The 19,279-nt window shown below is 43.6% G+C and overlaps 1 protein-coding gene across 3 annotated transcripts in view; it reads left to right on the top strand.

The window, feature by feature from the left end:
* Positions 1–15,665, top strand: part of LOC124262912 — a 33,693-nt gene extending 18,028 nt beyond the window's left edge. For all 3 annotated transcript variants that reach the window (XM_046697510.1, XM_046697508.1, XM_046697509.1), the window contains exons 12-18: positions 200–334; positions 6,673–6,903; positions 8,937–9,103; positions 9,633–9,764; positions 13,184–13,357; positions 14,219–14,454; positions 15,380–15,665. In XM_046697510.1, coding sequence (XP_046553466.1) covers positions 200–334; positions 6,673–6,903; positions 8,937–9,103; positions 9,633–9,764; positions 13,184–13,357; positions 14,219–14,454; positions 15,380–15,639 — 1,335 coding nt within the window. In that variant the 3' untranslated portion in view covers positions 15,640–15,665. The remainder of the gene's footprint in view (positions 1–199; positions 335–6,672; positions 6,904–8,936; positions 9,104–9,632; positions 9,765–13,183; positions 13,358–14,218; positions 14,455–15,379) is intronic.
* The last annotated feature ends 3,614 nt before the right edge of the window (positions 15,666–19,279 follow it).

The raw sequence follows: 19,279 nt of genomic DNA, 5'->3' as shown, positions 1-19,279 counted from the left end.
TGTCACGGCCTAGTGAGCATGGCTAAGGCAGGAAGGCATGCACAGCACGGGGACAGGGACAAGGAAGGCCTGGAGCAAAGTTTAATTCGTTTCCACTCATGGTTGAATGAAGAGAGAGAGGTGCAAGTCGTGAGATAGGATAAGTATATAAATATACAATTTATAGTTAAAATTTCCAAAATGGCTGGTTTTGTTTCAGGAAAGGGTATCTTATCTGGAGTCCACACGGGATCCTTGTGTCAACCAGTTTGTGGAAGGCAATGAAGAATGGGTGTCAATGATGACCCAAGCTCTGGACGTCTGCTACAAGAAGTTTTTGCCCATGGGCAATGATGTGAGTACACCTGGTAAACTTCAGGGGACCCACAGGTGGAGATATGAGTACACCTGGTAAACTTCAGTTTGCCCACAGGTGGAGATGTGAGTACACCTGGTAAACTTCAGTTTGCCCACAGGTGGAGATGTGAGTACACCTGGTAAACTTCAGTTTGCCCACAGGTGGAGATGTGAGTACACCTGGTAAACTTCAGGGGACCCATAGGTGGAGATGTGAGTACACCTGGTAAACTTCAGTTTGCCCACAGGTAGAGATGTGAGTACACCTGGTAAACTTCAGTTTGCCCACAGGTAGAGATGTGAGTACACCTGGTAAACTTCAGGGGACCCATAGGTGGAGATGTGAGTACACCTAGTAAACTTCAGTTTCCCCACAGGTGGATATGTGAGTACACCTGGTAAACTTCAGTTTGCCCACAGGTAGAGATGTGAGTACACCTGGTAAACTTCAGTTTGCCCACAGGTAGAGATGTGAGCACACCTGGTAAACTTCAGGGGACCCACGTGGAGATGTGAGTACACCTGGTAAACGTCAGGGGACCCACAGGTAGAGATGTGAGTACACCTAGTAAACTTCAGTTTCCCCACAGGTGGATATGTGAGTACACCTAGTAAACTTCAGTTTGCCCACAGATAGAGATGTGAGTACACCTGGTAAACTTCAGGGGACCCACAGGTGGAGATGTGAGTACACCTGGTAAACTTCAGGGGACCCATACGTGGAGATGTGAGTACACCTGGTAAACTTCAGGGGACCCACAGATAGAGATGTGAGTACACCTGGTAAACATCAGGGGACCCACACGTGGAGATGTGAGTACACCTGGTAATCTTCAGTTTGCCCACAGGTAGAGATGTGAGTACACCTGGTAAACTTCAGTTTGCCCACAGGTGGAGATGTTAGTACACCTGGTAAACGTCAGGAGACCCACAGGTAGAGATGTGAGTACACCTAGCAAACTTCAGTTTGCCCACAGGTAGAGATGTGAGTACACCTGGTAAACGTCAGGGGACCCACAGATAGAGATGTGAGTACACCTAGTAAACTTCAGTTTGCCCACAGGTAGAGATGTGAGTATACCTGATAAACACATAATTTGTGGTAACAAAAATAATAAGGTAATGGAGGGATTCACCATGTTAATTTGTTAATTTTCTTTTTAGGACTTAAGAGAGTAGTTATAACTGTTCTTGGTCATAAGGTAGTTAATCATAATGATCAAATTTTAACTTTTTCCTTATCCTGACTCTTGCTAAATGTTTGTCTCCTCCTTCTTGCAAACGATAGTGGAACACTTGAAATCCCTTGAAGTTCCCTTCTAAAAAGCGGGCGTAAAATCATCACTCCCTCGCCTCCCTTGCCGCCCTTTTGGTCACATGACCAGCCATGTTTTGCCACTCTCTCTTTCTTCGCCCTTGAGGACAGTTGTGAGAGCACCTGGGTCCCTATACGGCACATATCCTTTTCTATTTTGGACCTTTACAGCAAAATTATTGCTGTATACGGCTTTTTGGATTTTATTCTACTATATGGTTTGAAATTTGATCTAAATTATATGTTGTTTGACATGTTTTTTCATCGTGTTTACATTTGATGAAAACTTGTATTCGTTGTAGGTACCGGCTGTCTGCGGTTGACCCACATTTATTATGTCCTGATTGCACTACTCCATGTTCTTTCAGCTCTCGTTGTCAACATTGTCTGAATTTAACCGCTTTTGAATTTAATAACTACCTTTTTTTCCATTCATAGACATGCAAAGGACTGGGTAAGAAGGTATTCACAGGTCATGTCTAAATCGAGTGATTGCGCTGATAACCGTGTGTTAACTACTGCTGCCAATGTTCATAATTCAAGTGAATTGCCGAGCATTTTACGGGGGCAGGTCGCTGTTGCAGTGATGAACTCTGAAGCCAATAAGAGATCGTCGTCAACGGAGCTGACCTCTTCGAAGACGAAGAAGACTAGATCGTCTTCAACGCAGAAGAAGAAGGCTACTACCCCTAAGACTTCGTCGAAGTCTCTACACAGCTCTACGCAGAAGACGAGATCCTTCTCTGCCGAGATTGTACCTCCAGAAGAAGCAGACGTGTATGATGATCCCCCATCCTCATACCTGAGTGAGTGAGTTTAGTTTTACGCCGCACTCCGCAATATCCCAGCTATATGGCGGCGGTCTGTAAGTAATCGAGTCTGGACCAGACAATCCAGTGATCAACAGCATGAGCAACGATCTGCGCAATTGGGAACCGATGTCGTGTGTCAACCAAGTCAGCAAAACTGACCACCCGATCCCGTTAGTCGCCTCTTACGACAAGCATAGTCGCCTTTTATGGCAAGCACATGGGTTGCTGAAGACCTATTCTATCCCGGATCTGCACGGGTTCCTCATACCTGAAGTCACAGTCGTCAGCAAGAAGACAAAGCCTGCTTCTACAGGTACATCGGCAACTTTTTCAGCGCAGACATTGACAGAAGACTTTCTATCAACGCAGACATTGGGTACCAGAGATCCCAGCAGCGTCAATTCTTCACAAGTGCAGCGTGCCTTAGAAGACGCCTCATCATTGTCAGAAGCATCATCAACCCTGCAGCAGTCTCTTCAGACATCGCAGAACTTCAACCCGGGGCTGTTTATGCAACAGTTTACAGACCAGATGATGTCGATGATGGAACGTCGCTTCATGCGAAGGAGAAAGCTGCTATGAAGACCACTACGATGACTACAAGACTGCGTGAAGATTCAGCAATCTCTCCAACGCACTTGGAAGAAGAGGGAAGCCTGCGTGAAGGCTCAGACACCCGACGATCTTCCCCATCTGAAGTTAGTAGCTTGGACAAGGCTACCAACGTCAGCTCAGCCTTAGACGTCCCCGAAGGAGCCTCTAAGAATTCTCCACGCAGAAGCAGATCGAAGCGTTCTCCCGAACCCTACAGACATCGTAGATACGGGTCGTCATTACCATCGGACGCACATTGGGAACCTGCACGCAGGCACTCCACATCTTACAGAGGGGAAACTACGCCTAAGAATCAACCTTCACGAAGGCCTAGAGAGAGATCTCAAGACTCCAGGAAGGATACACGATCACATAGGGATCGTTCACCTGCGCGCAGTTCATCATACAGATCCGCATACAGATCTGTTCATCAGATCGGGAGATGTCTAAATCAGAGGAAGAAGGTGAAGTTATATTCTCCGATACGGAAGTAACCTCATGGATTGCTAATGGCCTGGACCTAGCATCACCTTCCAGGACACAGATGAAGTGTTTACATACAAGATGTCCAAGGATGATTTCGACACACTCACCTTTCCACCTATCGACCCGATCTCGCAAGTACCGGACAGTCTCAGATAAGGCTACCAAGTTCCAGAATCAGCATATCCCGACATTCAACGCAGTCTGAGTTGACTAGGATCTTGATGAACTTGAATTCCGCCGTCCAGGTAAAGAGCACTGCGTAGACCTCGACAATGTAGATATGTGACTATGGGCTTGGTCACTTGAGTAAACAATCAGGGGGCCGACGATATTCCAAACTTTAGAACCTTCCACTGGAAGGGATGTCCGTTGAAAAGGAATCTTAGGTATTTCCTTGAGTCTGGAAGTATTGGGATGTCCTCCCAGAGGATCGTTGGGTCAAGATACAACATATGATATCTCAAGCAATGCTCTCTCCATTGATGCTACATGCTTGGCAAAGCGTGCTCGGTCTACTCACCTCAGCTCAAGACATGACTCGCAGAGGGAGATTACAACTGCGCCCACTACAAATATTTGTGAACGCCCATCTGGACAGTCTGGATCCGCTGATACTACCGGAGAGTCTGAAACCATACCTCTTATGGTGGACTCGGAAGTTGAATATTTGCGGACGAACCTTTTTGTCAGAGCCGGTTTGCAACACTCATATCTACGTGGATGCATCGCTACAAGGATGGGGTGCCCACCTTGACAACGAAGTGGCAGCAGGGAAGTTGTCGAGTCAGGATCAGTGTCTGCACATCAACCTGCTGGAGATGAAAGCAGTGATCAACGCTTTACAACACTGGTCCAGCATACTAAAGAACGCAAGGCTCACGGTCCACACGGACAACTCCACAGTAGCGTTCTACATCAACAAACAAGGATCAACAAGATCAACAAGTCTGCTACAACTCAGCTTTCTCCTGTTCAGCATCGTCGACGACCTGAACATCTACATGAAGGCATGCCACATTCCAGGAGCAAAGAATGTCATAGCAGACGCCCTATCTCGTCCACTACAACCATCTCCGACGGAATGGATGTTACACCCAGAAGCGTTCCGGTTCTTCATACAGACAATAGGATCTCCACTGATAGACCTGTTTGCAACAAAGTTCAACAAGCAACTACCAACATTCGTCTCACTGATTCCGGATCCTCAGGCATGGGCTACAGAAGCTTTAAGCATCTCATGGGAAGGACTAAACGCTTATGCGTTTCCACCTCCAGCACTACTACTACAAGTAATACAGAAAATCAAGCAGAGGACAACGCTGCAACTGATTTTGGTCGCACCCTATTGGCCTGTGAGGGTATGGTTTCTCGTCCTCTTACAAGAACTAGGAAGTCCAACCCTGAAACTACCAGATGGTCGAACCTACTCGTCCATCCACACACCAAGCAAGCTCAGGGGAATGTAGCATTGTTCCAGCTACACGCGTGGAGTGTATCAAAGCTTGCCTGAAGACTAGAGGGTACTCTGCCAGAGCAGCGAAAAGCAGACACTAGCTCGCCAGATCTTGTGCTCTGTACGACAAGTGGCAGAGATTTGAACAGTATGCAACAAGGAAAGGCTTTACAGCCGTAAAAGCAACCCATCCTCAAGTGGCAGAATCCCTGTGTCATTTGCGACTGACGAGACACTTAAAAGGTTCAACACTCTCAACGTACCTGCCTGCTCTCAGCACAGTTATCACCATGAAGACGGGTGTTAAGCTGACCAAAATACCAGAGATACTGGCACTACTATGCTCGTTCAAGTTGGAAGACCAACAAAAGAAATTCAAGGCTCCTGCCTGGAATCTCAACGTAGTTCTACAACATCTCACCAGTGATGCCTACGAGCCTCTAGAACGGACATCCTTTGAACTACTGACTCAGAAACACTGTTCCTGATCACCCTAGCGACAGCAGCACAGATGTCAGAATTACATGCTCTGGACTTTGAACGAACACGATTTGAATCAAGACATCGTGACATCGTACATCTAGAACTGAGATGGGACTTTATTGCCAAGAACCAACTGCCCGGCCAGCCTGACAGACAGTTCCACATCCCAGCGTTCTCTACAGTCCTTGGGCCACAGGATACACAGCATCTATCCTTATGCCCTGTCAGAGCACTAAAAGTCTACCTACAAAGGACAAAAACAAGGAGACGAAAATTCAAGCGCCTATTCATCCCCTTATACACTGAGACCCCCACGGAAGTCTCACAGACAACAATATCAATCTGGATGAGAGCCGTTATACTAAGGGCCAATAAAGCAGCAGGACTTGAGCCTCCACGAGCCTCCAATCCCTACGAAGTCAGAGCCCTGACGTCTACACTTGCTGTGCATGGAAACTGCTCAATTACAATAATGGAGGGCTGCTTTTGGAAATCGGACATGGTGTTTGCCAACCACTACCTCAGAGACATTGCCACCGAAGACGTCTCAAGCATTCACCAGTTTGGGCCACTTGTTGTAGCACAACAACTAACGGTTCCACAAAGGCGATGAGAAAAATCTCACCCTTTTATCACATGACTTGTGAAAACCAACGCTCTGCAGAGCAAATGGTTAAAGTCCATGCACACGTCTAGGACAGGCTATCATGAGTGATAGACCCTGTACTTGTATAGGACATACTCGTACATGAAGAAGGGTCGCATCTCCACTTGATGCGCCCATCAAGAGATGGAGTTGCAATAGATAACTAATGGAACATTAGTATATGTAAAATCCACAAGAAATGTCAGGAGAAGTTTCGGAAGAAATCTGACAAGTGGGTGAGTGATGATTTTACGGCCGCTTTTTAGAAGGGAACTTCAAGGGATTTCAAGTGTTCCACTATCATTCGCAAGAAGAAGGAGACAAGCATTTAGCATGAGTCAGGATAAATACTAAAATATCAATTTTAGTCAGAAAATTACATACTTTTCCTGCATTACTCCAAGTGCATTTCCTGTCAAAAAGAACAAAGCTGTCTCCAACAGGACAAGCTGGTTCTCTCTGTCAGTAACAAGCAGTAAATGTATTAAGGAGTATACAGGACAAGTATACAAGCGAAAAAGAATGTTTAGATTTTACTAATTTTCAGACTCTTAGAAGTGTTCACCGGTCTCTGAAGAAAATCAAGAAATATGTGAAAGAGGTGAAGAACTCTAATAGTGAAAAAAAGAGGAAAGCCAGTGTGAAACTAGAAGACGCCAAGACAGCTTTTCAAAGCCTGTGCTCTGATAGGTTTGGGGTGGACATTGTGGAATACTTGGTGTTTGGGAAAACTCTGTTCCTGTTGCTGACATGTGACCATTGCACTGGTGTCGCAGTTGTAAGTGTTTTCTTGTCTTGTCAGTGAGTGAGTGAGTTTAGCTTACACCGCTTTTAGCAATATTCCAGCAATATCATGGCAGGGGATGCAAGAAATAGGCTTCACACGTTGTACCCATGTGGGGAATCGAACCTGGGTCTTCAGCATGATGAGCGAACACTTTAACCACTAGGCTACCCCGACCTGTATTATCGGCACTGGGGTAGCCTAGTGGTTAAAGCGTTGGCTCGTCACGGCGAAGTCACGGGTTCGAATCCCCACATGGGTACAATGTGTGAAGCCCATTTCTGGTGTCCCCCGCCGTGATGTTGCTGGAATATTGCTAAAAGCGGCGTAAAACCAAACTCAGGCAGTCAGTCAGTCCTGTATTATCAGTCCTTAGTAACTGAAACACAGTAGGCCTGGTTTCGATTCCCTTTATGATTAAGTTATGTGATTCCAATTCTGGTGACCACCGCTGTGACCTTGCTGGTATATGTGTAAAAGTGGTGTAAAACCAGGTCACTCATTTCAGTTGTAACTCTTGAGGCTCTCTTGGACCAAAATGATATGTTTCTGTAGGCTTTGTAGTAAGTTTTACTTATTTTCCATAACTTTAACTGTGAGAGGATGTCTGAAACTGTATCCAGAGGTGTCAGCAGCATTAAATCATTATTATATCTTTTGGGAAAAACTCACCCAACAATTCCAATTGATATACTATTATTCTGACATCATATTCTTGACGTTGATTCAAAGCTAGGAATTACTGAGTGGAATTTCTGAACCTGCAGAATGTTCCCATAATTGTCTCCCTGTAGGACAGAAGGTCAGAACGAAGGTCAGAATACGCACATGCTTGTCTCCCTGTAAAACTTACTGTCAGAATGTGCCAATGCTTGTCTCCCTGTAGGATTGAAGGTCAGAATGTGCCCATGCTTGTCTCCCTGTAGGATTGAAGGTCAGAATGTGCCCATGCTTGTCTCCCTGTAGGATTGAAGGTCAGAATGTGCCCATGCTTGTCTCCCTGTAGGATTGAAGGTCAGAATGTGCCCATGCTTGTCTCCCCTGTAGGATTGAAGGTCAGAATGTGCCCATGCTTGTCTCCCCTGTAGGATTGAAGGTCTCCTGTAGGAGAATGTGCCCATGCTTGTCTCCCTGTAGGATTGAAGGTCAGAATGTGCCCATGCTTGTCTCCCTGTAGGATTGAAGGTCAGAATGTGCCCATGCTTGTCTCCCTGTAGGATTGAAGGTCAGAATGTGCCCATGCTTGTCTCCCTGTAGGATTGAAGGTCAGAATGTGCCCATGCTTGTCTCCCTGTAGGATTGAAGGTCAGAATGTGCCCAAGCTTGTCTCCCTGTAGGATTGAAGGTCAGAATGTGCCCAAGCTTGTCTCCCTGTAGGATTGAAGGTCAGAATGTGCCCATGCTTGTCTCCCTGTAGGATTGAAGGTCAGAATGTGCCCATGCTTGTCTCCCTGTAGGATTGAAGGTCAGAATGTGCCCATGCTTGTCTCCCTGTAGGATTGAAGGTCTACATGTGCCCATGCTTGTCTCCCTGTAGGATTGAAGGTCTACATGTGCCCATGCTTGTCTCCCTGTAGGATTGGAGGTCAGAATGTGCCCATGCTTCTCTCCCTGTAGGAGTGAAGGTCAGGATGTGAATATGTTTGTCTCCCTTGAAGGGCTCAAGGTCAGAAAAGTGTGAAATTTGGGACAGATCCCTAGCACCCAATACTTATAGTATGATTCATCTATAGATGTCCTGACTGATTTGTTTGTTTGTTGTTTAATGCCGCACTAAGCACTATTCCAGTTCTGGCAATCTGTAAATACACTGGAGTACGCTGACATGTGTCAACCAAGACAGTGAGTCTGACTACCCAATCCCATTAATCGCCTCTTACAACAACGTGGCCTTAAAGACCAATTTTAACATAGAACTTCACCGGCCTATACCTGATTGAAAGTGTATAAGAACTGAACATATACAGATATGAACCATTGATTCATGGTGTTTGTACAAACGTACAAAAAGTGTAATTATTTTACAGATGTTCGACTGCAGCACCTTGGAAGCCTTCATGCATCCCAAGATTAAAGTATTTGAAAATTTTGTTCGAGAACACCAACAGGGGGAAACTATCAGCAGACAAAGGAATAACTGTATCATCCATGGCCAAGTGATGTGGATTGTACTGGAGTCAACAAGGAATGACAGGTGCCCCTTCAGTTTGTTGACAAGCAAAACTGTTTAATTGCTTACTTTTGCATTTGTAGTAGGTGTTAAGTTTGTTTGTTTGTTTATTGATATCATTTTGCATTTGTAGAAGGTGTTAAGTTTGTTTGTTTGTTTATGGATATCATTTTGCATTTGTAGTAGGTGTTAAGTTTGTTTGTTTGTTTATTGATATCATTTTGCATTTGTAGTAGGTGTTAAGTTTGTTTGTTTATTGATATCATTTTGCATTTGTAGAAGGTGTTAAGTTTTGTTATCTTTGAAACAACTTCCTTTTTGTAAATATTAAAACAAATTTTTCCTTTTTCAATGGGAAACAAAATCTATTTTGAAGAATAACAGATAAAAAAAGAATTGACTGACATTGAATTCACAGGAACTTATGGCTAAGTTGGAATTACAAGGAATGAAACCCTGTTCTTGAATTTACAAGAAATACTGTGCATTTGTGGGACAACAGATCACAGTATAGGGGTGACTGCCAACTACAGTGATGGTATGTGTTTGTTAGATGCAGGTTGCTCCATGTGTACGGACAGGGAGGAAGGCTGTTGATGGAGAAACAGCTCTCCTTGTCGGAGAAGATACAGACACCAATAGTTCATGGCACAATGTTGTATGGCATATCTCCTGACAGGCACAGGTAACATTGACACTTTTCCTTTATGTCCTTTATGTGTCGTCAGTATTATATGTCTGCCATACTGTTGTGTGAGCATCACTGTCAGTTAAAGGGGGTTGTTCATCATGTATGGTTGTATGAGTGTCACTGTCAGTTAAAGGGGTTTGTTCACCATGTACTGTTGTGTGTGTCACTGTCTGTTAAAGGGGGTGTTCACAATGTACTGTTGTGTGTGTGTCACTGTCAGTTAAAGGGGTTTGTTCACCATGTATTGTTGTGTGAGTGTCACTGTCAGTTAAAGGGGTTTGTTCACCATGTATTGTTGTGTGAGTGTCACTGTCAGTTAAAGGGGTTTGTTCACCATGTACTGTTGTGTGAGCGTCACTGTCTGTTAAAGGGGGTTGTTCACCATGTACTGTTGTGTGAGCGTCACTGTCTGTTAAATGGGGTTGTTCACCATGTATTGTTGTGTGTGTGTCACTGTCAGTTAAAGGGGTTTGTTCACCATGTACTGTTGTGTGAGTGTCACTGTCTGTTAAATGGGGTTGTTCACCATGTATTGTTGTGTGTGTGTCACTGTCAGTTAAAGGGGTTTGTTCACCATGTATTGTTGTGTGTGTGTCACTGTCAGTTAAAGGGGTTTGTTCACCATGTATTGTTGTGTGTGTGTCACTGTCAGTTAAAGGGGTTTGTTCACCATGTACTGTTGTGTGAGTGTCACAGTCAGTTAAAGGGGTTTGTTCACCATGTACTGTTGTGTGAGAGTCACTGTCTGTTAAAGGGGTTTGTTCACCATGTACTGTTGTGTGAGTGTCACAGTCAGTTAAATGGGTTTGTTCACCATGTATTGTTGTGTGTGTGTCACTGTCAGTTAAAGGGGTTTGTTCACCATGTACTGTTGTGTGAGTGTCACTGTCAGTTAAAGGGGTTTGTTCACCATGTACTGTTGTGTGAGTGTCACTGTCAGTTAAAGGGGTTTGTTCACCATGTACTGTTGTGTGTGTGTCACTGTCAGTTAAAGGGGTTTGTTCACCATGTACTGTTGTGTGAGTGTCACTGTCAGTTAAAGGGGTTTGTTCACCATATACTGTTGTGCGAGCATCACTGTCTGTTAAAGGGTTGTTCACCATGTACTGTTGTGTGAGCGTCACTGTCTGTTAAATTGGGGTTGTTCACCATGTACTGTTGTGTGAGCGTCACTGTCTGTTAAATGGGGTTGTTCACCATGTACTGTTGTGTGAGCGTCACTGTCTGTTAAATGGGGTTGTTCACCATGTATTGTTGTGTGTGTGTCACTGTCAGTTAAAGGGGTTGTTCACCATGTATTGTTGTGTGTGTGTCACTGTCAGTTAAAGGGGTTTGTTCACCATGTACTGTTGTGTGAGCGTCACTGTATGTTAAAGGGGGTTGTTCACCATGTATTGTTGTGTGTGTGTCACTGTCAGTTAAAGGGGTTGTTCACCATGTATTGTTGTGTGAGTGTCACTGTCTGTTAAAGGGGTTTGTTCACCATGTACTGTTGTGTGAGTGTCACAGTCTGTTAAAAGGGTTTGTTCACCATGTACTGTTGTGTGAGTGTCACTGTCAGTTAAAGGGGTTTGTTCACCATGTATTGTTGTGTAAGTGTGTCACTGTCAGTTAAAGGGGTTGTTCACCATGTATTGTTGTGTGTGTGTCACTGTCAGTTAAAGGGGTTTGTTGACCATGTACTGTTGTGTGAGTGTTACTGTCAGTTAAAGGGGTTTGTTCACCTTGTACTGTTGTGTGTGTGTGTCACTGTCAGTTAAAGGGGTTTGTTCACCATGTACTGTTGTATGAGCATCACTGTCTGTTAAATGGGGTTGTTCACCATGTATTGTTGTGTGAGTGTCACTGTCAGTTAAAGAGGTTGTTCACCATGTACTGTTGTATGAGCATCACTGTCAGTTAAAGGGGTTTGTTCACCATGTACTGTTGTGTGAGTGTCACTGTCAGTTAAAGGGGTTGTTCACCATGTACTGTTGTATGAGCATCACTGTCTGTTAAAGGGGGTTGTTCACCATGTATTGTTGTGTGAGTGTGTGACTGTCTGTTAAAGGGGGTGTTCACCATGTATTGTTGTGTGTGTGTCACTGTCTGTTAAAGGGGTTTGTTCACCATGTATTGTTGTGTGAGTGTCACTGTCAGTTAAAGGGGTTGTTCACCATGTACTGTTGTATGAGCGTCACTGTCTGTTAAAGGGGTTGTTCACCATGTACTGTTGTGTGTGTGTCACTGTCAGTTAAAGGGGTTTGTTCACCATGTACTGTTGTGTGAGTGTCACTGTCAGTTAAAGGGGTTTGTTCACCATGTACTGTTGTGTGTGTGTCACTGTCAGTTAAAGGAGTTTGTTCACCTTGTATTGTTGTGTGTGTGTCACTGTCAGTTAAAGGGGTTTGTTCACCATGTACTGTTGTGTGAGTGTCACTGTCAGTTAATGGGGTTGTTCACCATGTACTGTTGTGTGAGTGTCACAGTCAGTTAAAGGGGTTTGTTCACCATGTACTGTTGTGTGAGCGTCACAGTCAGTTAAAGGGGTTTGTTCACAATGTACTGTTGTGTGTGTGTCACTGTCAGTTAAAGGAGTTTGTTCACCATGTATTGTTGTGTGTGTGTCACTGTCAGTTAAAGGGGTTGTTCACCATGTACTGTTGTATGAGCGTCACTGTCTGTTAAAGGGGGTTGTTCACCATGTACTGTTGTGTGAGTGTCACTGTCAGTTAAAGGGGGTTGTTTACCATGTACTGTTGTATGAGCATCACTGTCTGTTAAAGGGGTTTGTTCACCATGTATTGTTGTGTGAGTGTGTGACTGTCTGTTAAAGGGGGTGTTCATCATGTATTGTTGTGTGTGTGTCACTGTCAGTTAAAGGGGTTTGTTCACCATGTATTGTTGTGTGAGTGTCACTGTCAGTTAAAGGGGTTGTTCACCATGTACTGTTGTATGAGCGTCACTGTCAGTTAAAGGGGGTTGTTCACCATGTACTGTTGTGTGTGTGTCACTGTCAGTTAATGGGGGTTGTTCACCATGTACTGTTGTGTGAGTGTCACTGTCAGTTAATGGGGGTTGTTCACCATGTACTGTTGTGCGAGCGTCACTGTCAGTTGTTCACCATGTATTGTTGTGCGAACGTCATTGTCTGTTAAAGGGGGTGTTCATCATGTATTGTTGTGTGAGTGTCACTGTCAGTTGATGGGGGTTGTTCACCATGTACTGTTGTGTGAGTGTCACTGTCAGTTTAAGGGGGTTGTTCACCATGTACTTTTGTGTGATGATCACTGTCAGTTAAAGGGGCTCTTTATCATGTACTGTTGTGTGGGTGTTACTGTAGCAGATATTCCTTTGTTTAATCAGTTATTTCAACCTTTGTAGAAGTGTGAGACACAATGTTTTATTTCAGCTGTGATATTGTTGTATTTCAGCGTGTTGTGTGATCAGCTGACTGGCGATGATCCAATCACAGGCTGTCTGGTTGATTGGTACATCGTTGACCTGCTGGTGCTGCCATCTGTTTTGCTTGTACATTCACGGGGTGGTCTCCATATCCTGTGTCCCAGCTCCCTGCAGCTGAAACTCATCAAGGTAACTTCCAACAGGTACGTAGTGGCTGTAACGATGTCCACATGTGTGATGACATGTCTTGGTAGTCATTCATGGCAGCTGATGAATCACAGTCTCCCTCTCTCATCATTACTGTTGGTTTGGTCCTTGTACAGAACAACAAATTGTAACAGTGGTCTCTTATGAGAGCCAAAGGTCCATTATTAAGAATCAGGACTATTGAAAGATTTATACCTGTGACATTACCACACATGGTGTGTTACTGCTAGTATGTTCTTGAGGAGACCTTCACCTTGAATAGCTGCCAGACTGCTGATGCAGCATTAAACAATAATTGCTTACTCATAGTTCTGGGGTTCGATCCCCAACCGCGTCATACCAAAAGACGTTAAAATATGGTACTTGTTGGTCCCTGCCTGGCGCTCGGCATTAATGGGTACATCAAGGACTGGTCGGCTTGGAGTCAGTATAATGTGTCTGAGTGGGGTATTCATGCTTCACTGCGGAGTGGTATCTCAGTGGGCTAGCACTATAAAACCAGCTTAAGTCTGGGCTAGTACAAGCAGCCGCACATACACATACACACGCATGCACGTCGTCATATGAGCGAAATATTCTCAAGCACAACGTTAAACCCAATTCTCACCTCACCTCGACTCACCTCATTGTTCTGGGCCCCGTTTCACAAAACTATCATAGCGCTACGACTGTCATACGTCTTACACTGTAACAGAGACTAACAAGTCGTAGTGCTATAATAACTTTGTGAATCAACGCCCAGTACTTATGTGCAGAAATATAGGAAGGATGTTCCATGGTCTTGGCTCAGCAAGAGAAACGTTAAGTGTTATATGAATGATTTTAGTTTGACAGATGATACATGTGTTTCTCCCCAGGTTCTCTCTGGCCGTGAGTTCTGACCAGAAAATGATAGAAGCCCCCAATTTGGGCAGAGTTCAGATCATAGGGGAGACCGCATTGTCAGACACAGGGGATGATGGCAACAGTCGGTTTCTAACTGCTGTTGCAGCTGACAACCACCTCCTCCTGTTCCAAGGTCAGGAAGCTGAGGTCTGTCAGTGTATCGCGGTGCCTGGACATGCTAAAGATTTCTGTTGGGTGCATAATAAAGGTGAGAACCTTGTTTGTATTTAGTAGGGGTAGGGTAGCTCTCTCTCTCTCTCTCTCTCTCTCTCTCTCTCTCTCTCTCACACACACACACACACACATTCACTCACTCAACAGTATGCCTCTACGATGACAACAAACATGGTGGACATAATCAGTGCTGACCGCCAGCTTTTGGAGATGTTCAGTCAATGATAACAATACCCTCAATCTCCTTCACTGCTAAACTCAGTCATGCCTGTGGCCTAAAAACCTGAGGTTGCCTCCCTCATATGGCGTGTTTTGATATGAATTCAAATCGCAGCTACTGAATCAGTTAAATGTTAATCCTTACAGAAATATGTGATGATGTTCTATGAGTAAAGCTTAGTCGACCACTTTTTGAACTAATTGGAGGGGTACAGGTTGCCAGTTCAGAGTTGCCTCCCTTATTTGCTTGTCTGGCTTCAAACACTGTTTAGCTGATTATAATCCTTGTATATCAGCAACATATATGTAATAGTCCTCACTAAGGTAGTAAACATCAGTGTCACTTGAAGATTCCTTCCCACAATATGCTAATGCATTGGTGTTGAAACTGACATGCAGTTCAAACCTTTCTTGTACGTCTATATCAGTGCTTACAGGTTTCTGCCACATGACTACAGTCAAAACATCTTTTCAAACATCTTTCACATCAGATGATCTAGTTGTCATGTGGAGAATTATTTTCTGACATTCATAAACCAAACAGACTGTCACTTAGTCTTTTAATTATATGCTAACGTCATGGACTGGTCACGTATGTTAGACAAGTACAGTTTTCCTCAACCATCTATACCCAGAGTGCTAAACATTTTTAGCCTGTGTTAACGAAAAAATTCCATCCACGCATTCCATCACCCTGATATATTCAGTACATCTATACTGTTGGTGTCATGTTCTTTCAGTTGGGTTCCTTGTGTCTGTGTCGATCCAAGACTCACGCCAGGCCAACTATAGAGAGACTCTGTACCACTACAACAACCACGGAGACCTCCTCGCGGTCCTGCCATTCCTGGGACCAGGGCCTAGGAACATGTTCCCTGCTCTGCTGCCAGGAACCCAGAAAGACGCAGTTCATGACCCGTTGCTACGGAAACGAGGATGGTATGTGTTCCTTCGAGATGGCCATGAAGGAATGATGGGAATCAAACTTTGTGACATTTGAAATTAAATAAATCGAATCAAAGTACACGACATATGATTAATGAGGCGGCGATGGTTTATACTGTGCATGGTCAAGGATTGGAGCTACGATTATCGTAAGCATGTATTGAAGTCTGTGATAAATATTTAGATTTAAGTATGGGATATATTTCATCAATGCAAGTAGGTCATCAGCCCATTACACATATGGTACAGTATAATGGTTATCACAAGCTGTGTTGAAGAACAGAAGTTTAACCATCATTTTTGGTTGATTCAGCCGGTTGGTTTGTAAACATTACTGTCCGGAAACGAAGACCAGTCACTTTTATAACGTAAGAGATTGTTTTTTTATGAAAACTGACTGGAAGGCGAGGTTCCTGGATATGTGGGGTCAGAGTATCGAGAGTCTCACTGTACAGGACTTACAACTCTTGTGAGTGTCGTCATATGCATACACCAAACAGCTGCTTCATTGATGTCAGTCATGGCCCAGTGATGTCCATCCCAGGTGAAAAAGGGTGTGTGGAGAAAAAGTGAGTGAGTGAGTTTAGTTTTACGCCGGACTCAGCAATATTCCAGGTATATGGCGGCGTTCTATAAATGTACGAGTCTGGACCAGACAATCCAGTGATCAACAGCATGAGCATCGATCTGCGTAATTGGGAACCGATGACATGAGTCAACCAAGTCAGTGAGCCTGTCCACCCGATGCTGTTAGTCGACAAGCATGGGTTACTGAAGATCAATATTCTAACCCGGACCTTCACGGGTAGTGTGGAGAATAAGAAGTAATAATAAACCAAGTGGCCTTACAAAGTCTTCTGTAGACTATACTGTAGTCTTGCTAGAGGAAGTGTAGTGGTGTGTCATTTACAGCAACAGTCAATTGCTTCCATAGCATATCTCATAATGGTGTTTCCACAGATCTGTTTTAGTTGGTTGGTTTGTTGTTTAATGCAGCACTTGGCAATATTCCAGCTACATGGCGGCAGTCTGTAAATAATTGAGTATGGACCAGACAATCCAGTGATCAACATCATGAGCAAGCCTGATCACCCGATCCTGTTAGTCACTTCTTACGACAAGCATGGGTTGCTGAAGACCAATTCTAACTCAGATCTTCACTGGTCCAAATCTGTTTTACATTCCTCTCAGTAATATCATTTCTGGTGTCCCCGCCATGATGTTGCTGGAATATTGCTAAAAGCGGTGTAAAACCAAACTCAGTCAGTCAGTCAGTCAGTCTCAGTAATATTTTATTGATGAAACTTCTGTCATTTAATTATGCATTCAACTGAATTGTTCCAGTGTCTATTACAAACTCTATTTCATGTTTTTGATGCTCCACGGTTTCTTGATCTCATGTGATAATGCTTATAAGTATGTACAATATATGTGGCACAAGACACGTGTCGAAGCTGTAGTGAAATCAAAGGGATTTTTATCAAATGCTTCACTGTGTACAAATGTTTGGATATCATCTTCAACTAGCGAATACCTGTGCACCACCTACATGGTGTAGTTGATAGAGTGTCTGCCCTGAGAGCAGAAAGTTGGGGTTTGATCCCAGGCCATGTCGAACAAAAGATGGAACTTGTTACAACCTGTGTAGCTCTCATTGGATGAAACAAGGGCTGCATGATGACCTAACCTGAGGCATGCTATCTCAGAATCTCAAGTTGCTGGCAACAATTACTCTGGCATCAGTCTGGACTGATACAAGCAGCCATGCACACACTGCTGTATACGTGCCAAAATCTTGAATGCAATATTTAACCCATTTCCACGTCACTATTTACTTGTATGTATGTAGGCCTTTGTTAGACCTAATCTGTTTTTCTTAATGAAAAGCTAAAATAAAAAAATATAAAGTTAGGTTATTTCTTATCATGTTCTTATCTGCAGAAATTTATCTTTCTATGTACCTTTTTCTGATCCCTCCACTCATCGCTACCATGCTGTGGGTCATGTGACCTGAGTGAAGCAGTGTGGGTACAGGGACAGCAGTAAAGGTTCCTGTAACAATACAACAGCCTCTTACACCAGATGCCTTGTTTTCAAGATGCACATGTGCTTCCAGCATTAAGTGAGTGAGTGATTGACTTTAGGTTTACGCTGTTATAATATTCCAGCAATATCACGGTGGGGGACACCAGAAATGGGCTTCACACATTGTGCCCATGTGGGGAATCGAACCCGTGTCTTCGGCATGATGTGCGAACACTTTAACCACTAGGATATATGCTTGATATATATCCAATTATTGAATGAATGTTAGGAGGGAGGTACTTTTTTAATAGTTTAATCGTTTATACAAGCAGTTCAAGTGAGTGAGTGAGTTTAGTTTTATGACGCTTTTATGTATTCCAGCAGTATCATGGTGGGGGACACCAGAAATGGGTTTCACACATTGTACCCATGTGGGGAATCAAACCCAGGTCCTGCGTGATGAGCCAACGCTTAACCACAAGGCTACCCCACCACCCCAAACAGTTCAAGGAAATGTGTTCTAACATGTGACATCACCCACTAGTCTACAACAGTGGGAAAATAGTCAATTTCACCAGCCATAAGAAAACTACAGGGATTCTTGATTAGATTTGGTCCACAGGAACCCGTGGCAGGTGTACGAGACAGCTTAATGGAACAGGTGGTCTAGGCTGGATGACTTTGTTGAACTGTGTCATCGTGCCCTGACTGATAGTCAAATGAGCTTATGTTGTGTTGTGTTGTCTGTCGTCTGCCCACCTGTTGTGAATGTTGACACCTCTAAAACTCACAGAGGCAATAAAACTTGAACTATTCCAGCTATGGAGTCCCTAAAAAGTGTCCACAGAATCCCAACCTGACTTTAAACATGGCAGATATTTTGAATGTCAGTTTACCTCATTAGATCTGCTTGTAGAAATTGAAACAATATAAACTTCATGGACAAGATGTTACATGGAAATTACCAAGTTATATTTTGAATGCCACTATTCTTGAAATAAAATAAAATTATATTATGTCGTTGAATACACCAGCTGAACATGCCATGAAATATCCTTTAGCTAACACAAATGTCTCCTGTGACAGGAGTGTTATGACATACCTACATCCAAATGTAGCATTGTCTAAACTGTCACACTTAATGTTAACCCCTCACATTTCATTGAAGCAAAATAGGGATAATAAAACAGTGGGCCTCGTTGTTCGTTTCTTCAGGGTTTGTATGTTTTTCAGGCAAAGCTTTCACGCTTGCTTTCTTGGATATTTTTCCATAATACAAAGGTCTTTCTGAACAAGACACAGGTTGGTCATATGTGTATTGTACATCCAGGTGCAAAGGGTTAACACATGTTATTGCAAGTCCGTACACTTTTATTGCCAAACGAGACAAGTATGTTACCGGTAAGTTACAGCAGAATAATATGTATCTTGAAGTTAATGAGAATATTTAATAACAGGTATGTGAGCTGTGGTTTTACCTAATGCAATACCTAACACAAATCTGATTGGAAGTTGGTTTTCAGCAACCTTTTTTTGTCATAGGAGGCAATGAACATGATGAAGTTGTCAGACTTGATAGATTGATGCTCATGTCGATCATTGGATCTTGTTGAGTTGGATAATTCAAAGACTGCAATCGTGTAATAACGGTATTGATGACTATCGGGTTA

Source organism: Haliotis rubra, unplaced genomic scaffold (assembly GCF_003918875.1).
Source record: "Haliotis rubra isolate DU_JTF1 unplaced genomic scaffold, ASM391887v1 Scf86, whole genome shotgun sequence".
Taxonomy (NCBI): domain Eukaryota; kingdom Metazoa; phylum Mollusca; class Gastropoda; order Lepetellida; family Haliotidae; genus Haliotis; species Haliotis rubra.
Note: the sequence above shows the minus strand (reverse complement) of the source record. Positions and strands in the feature narration are given on the sequence as shown.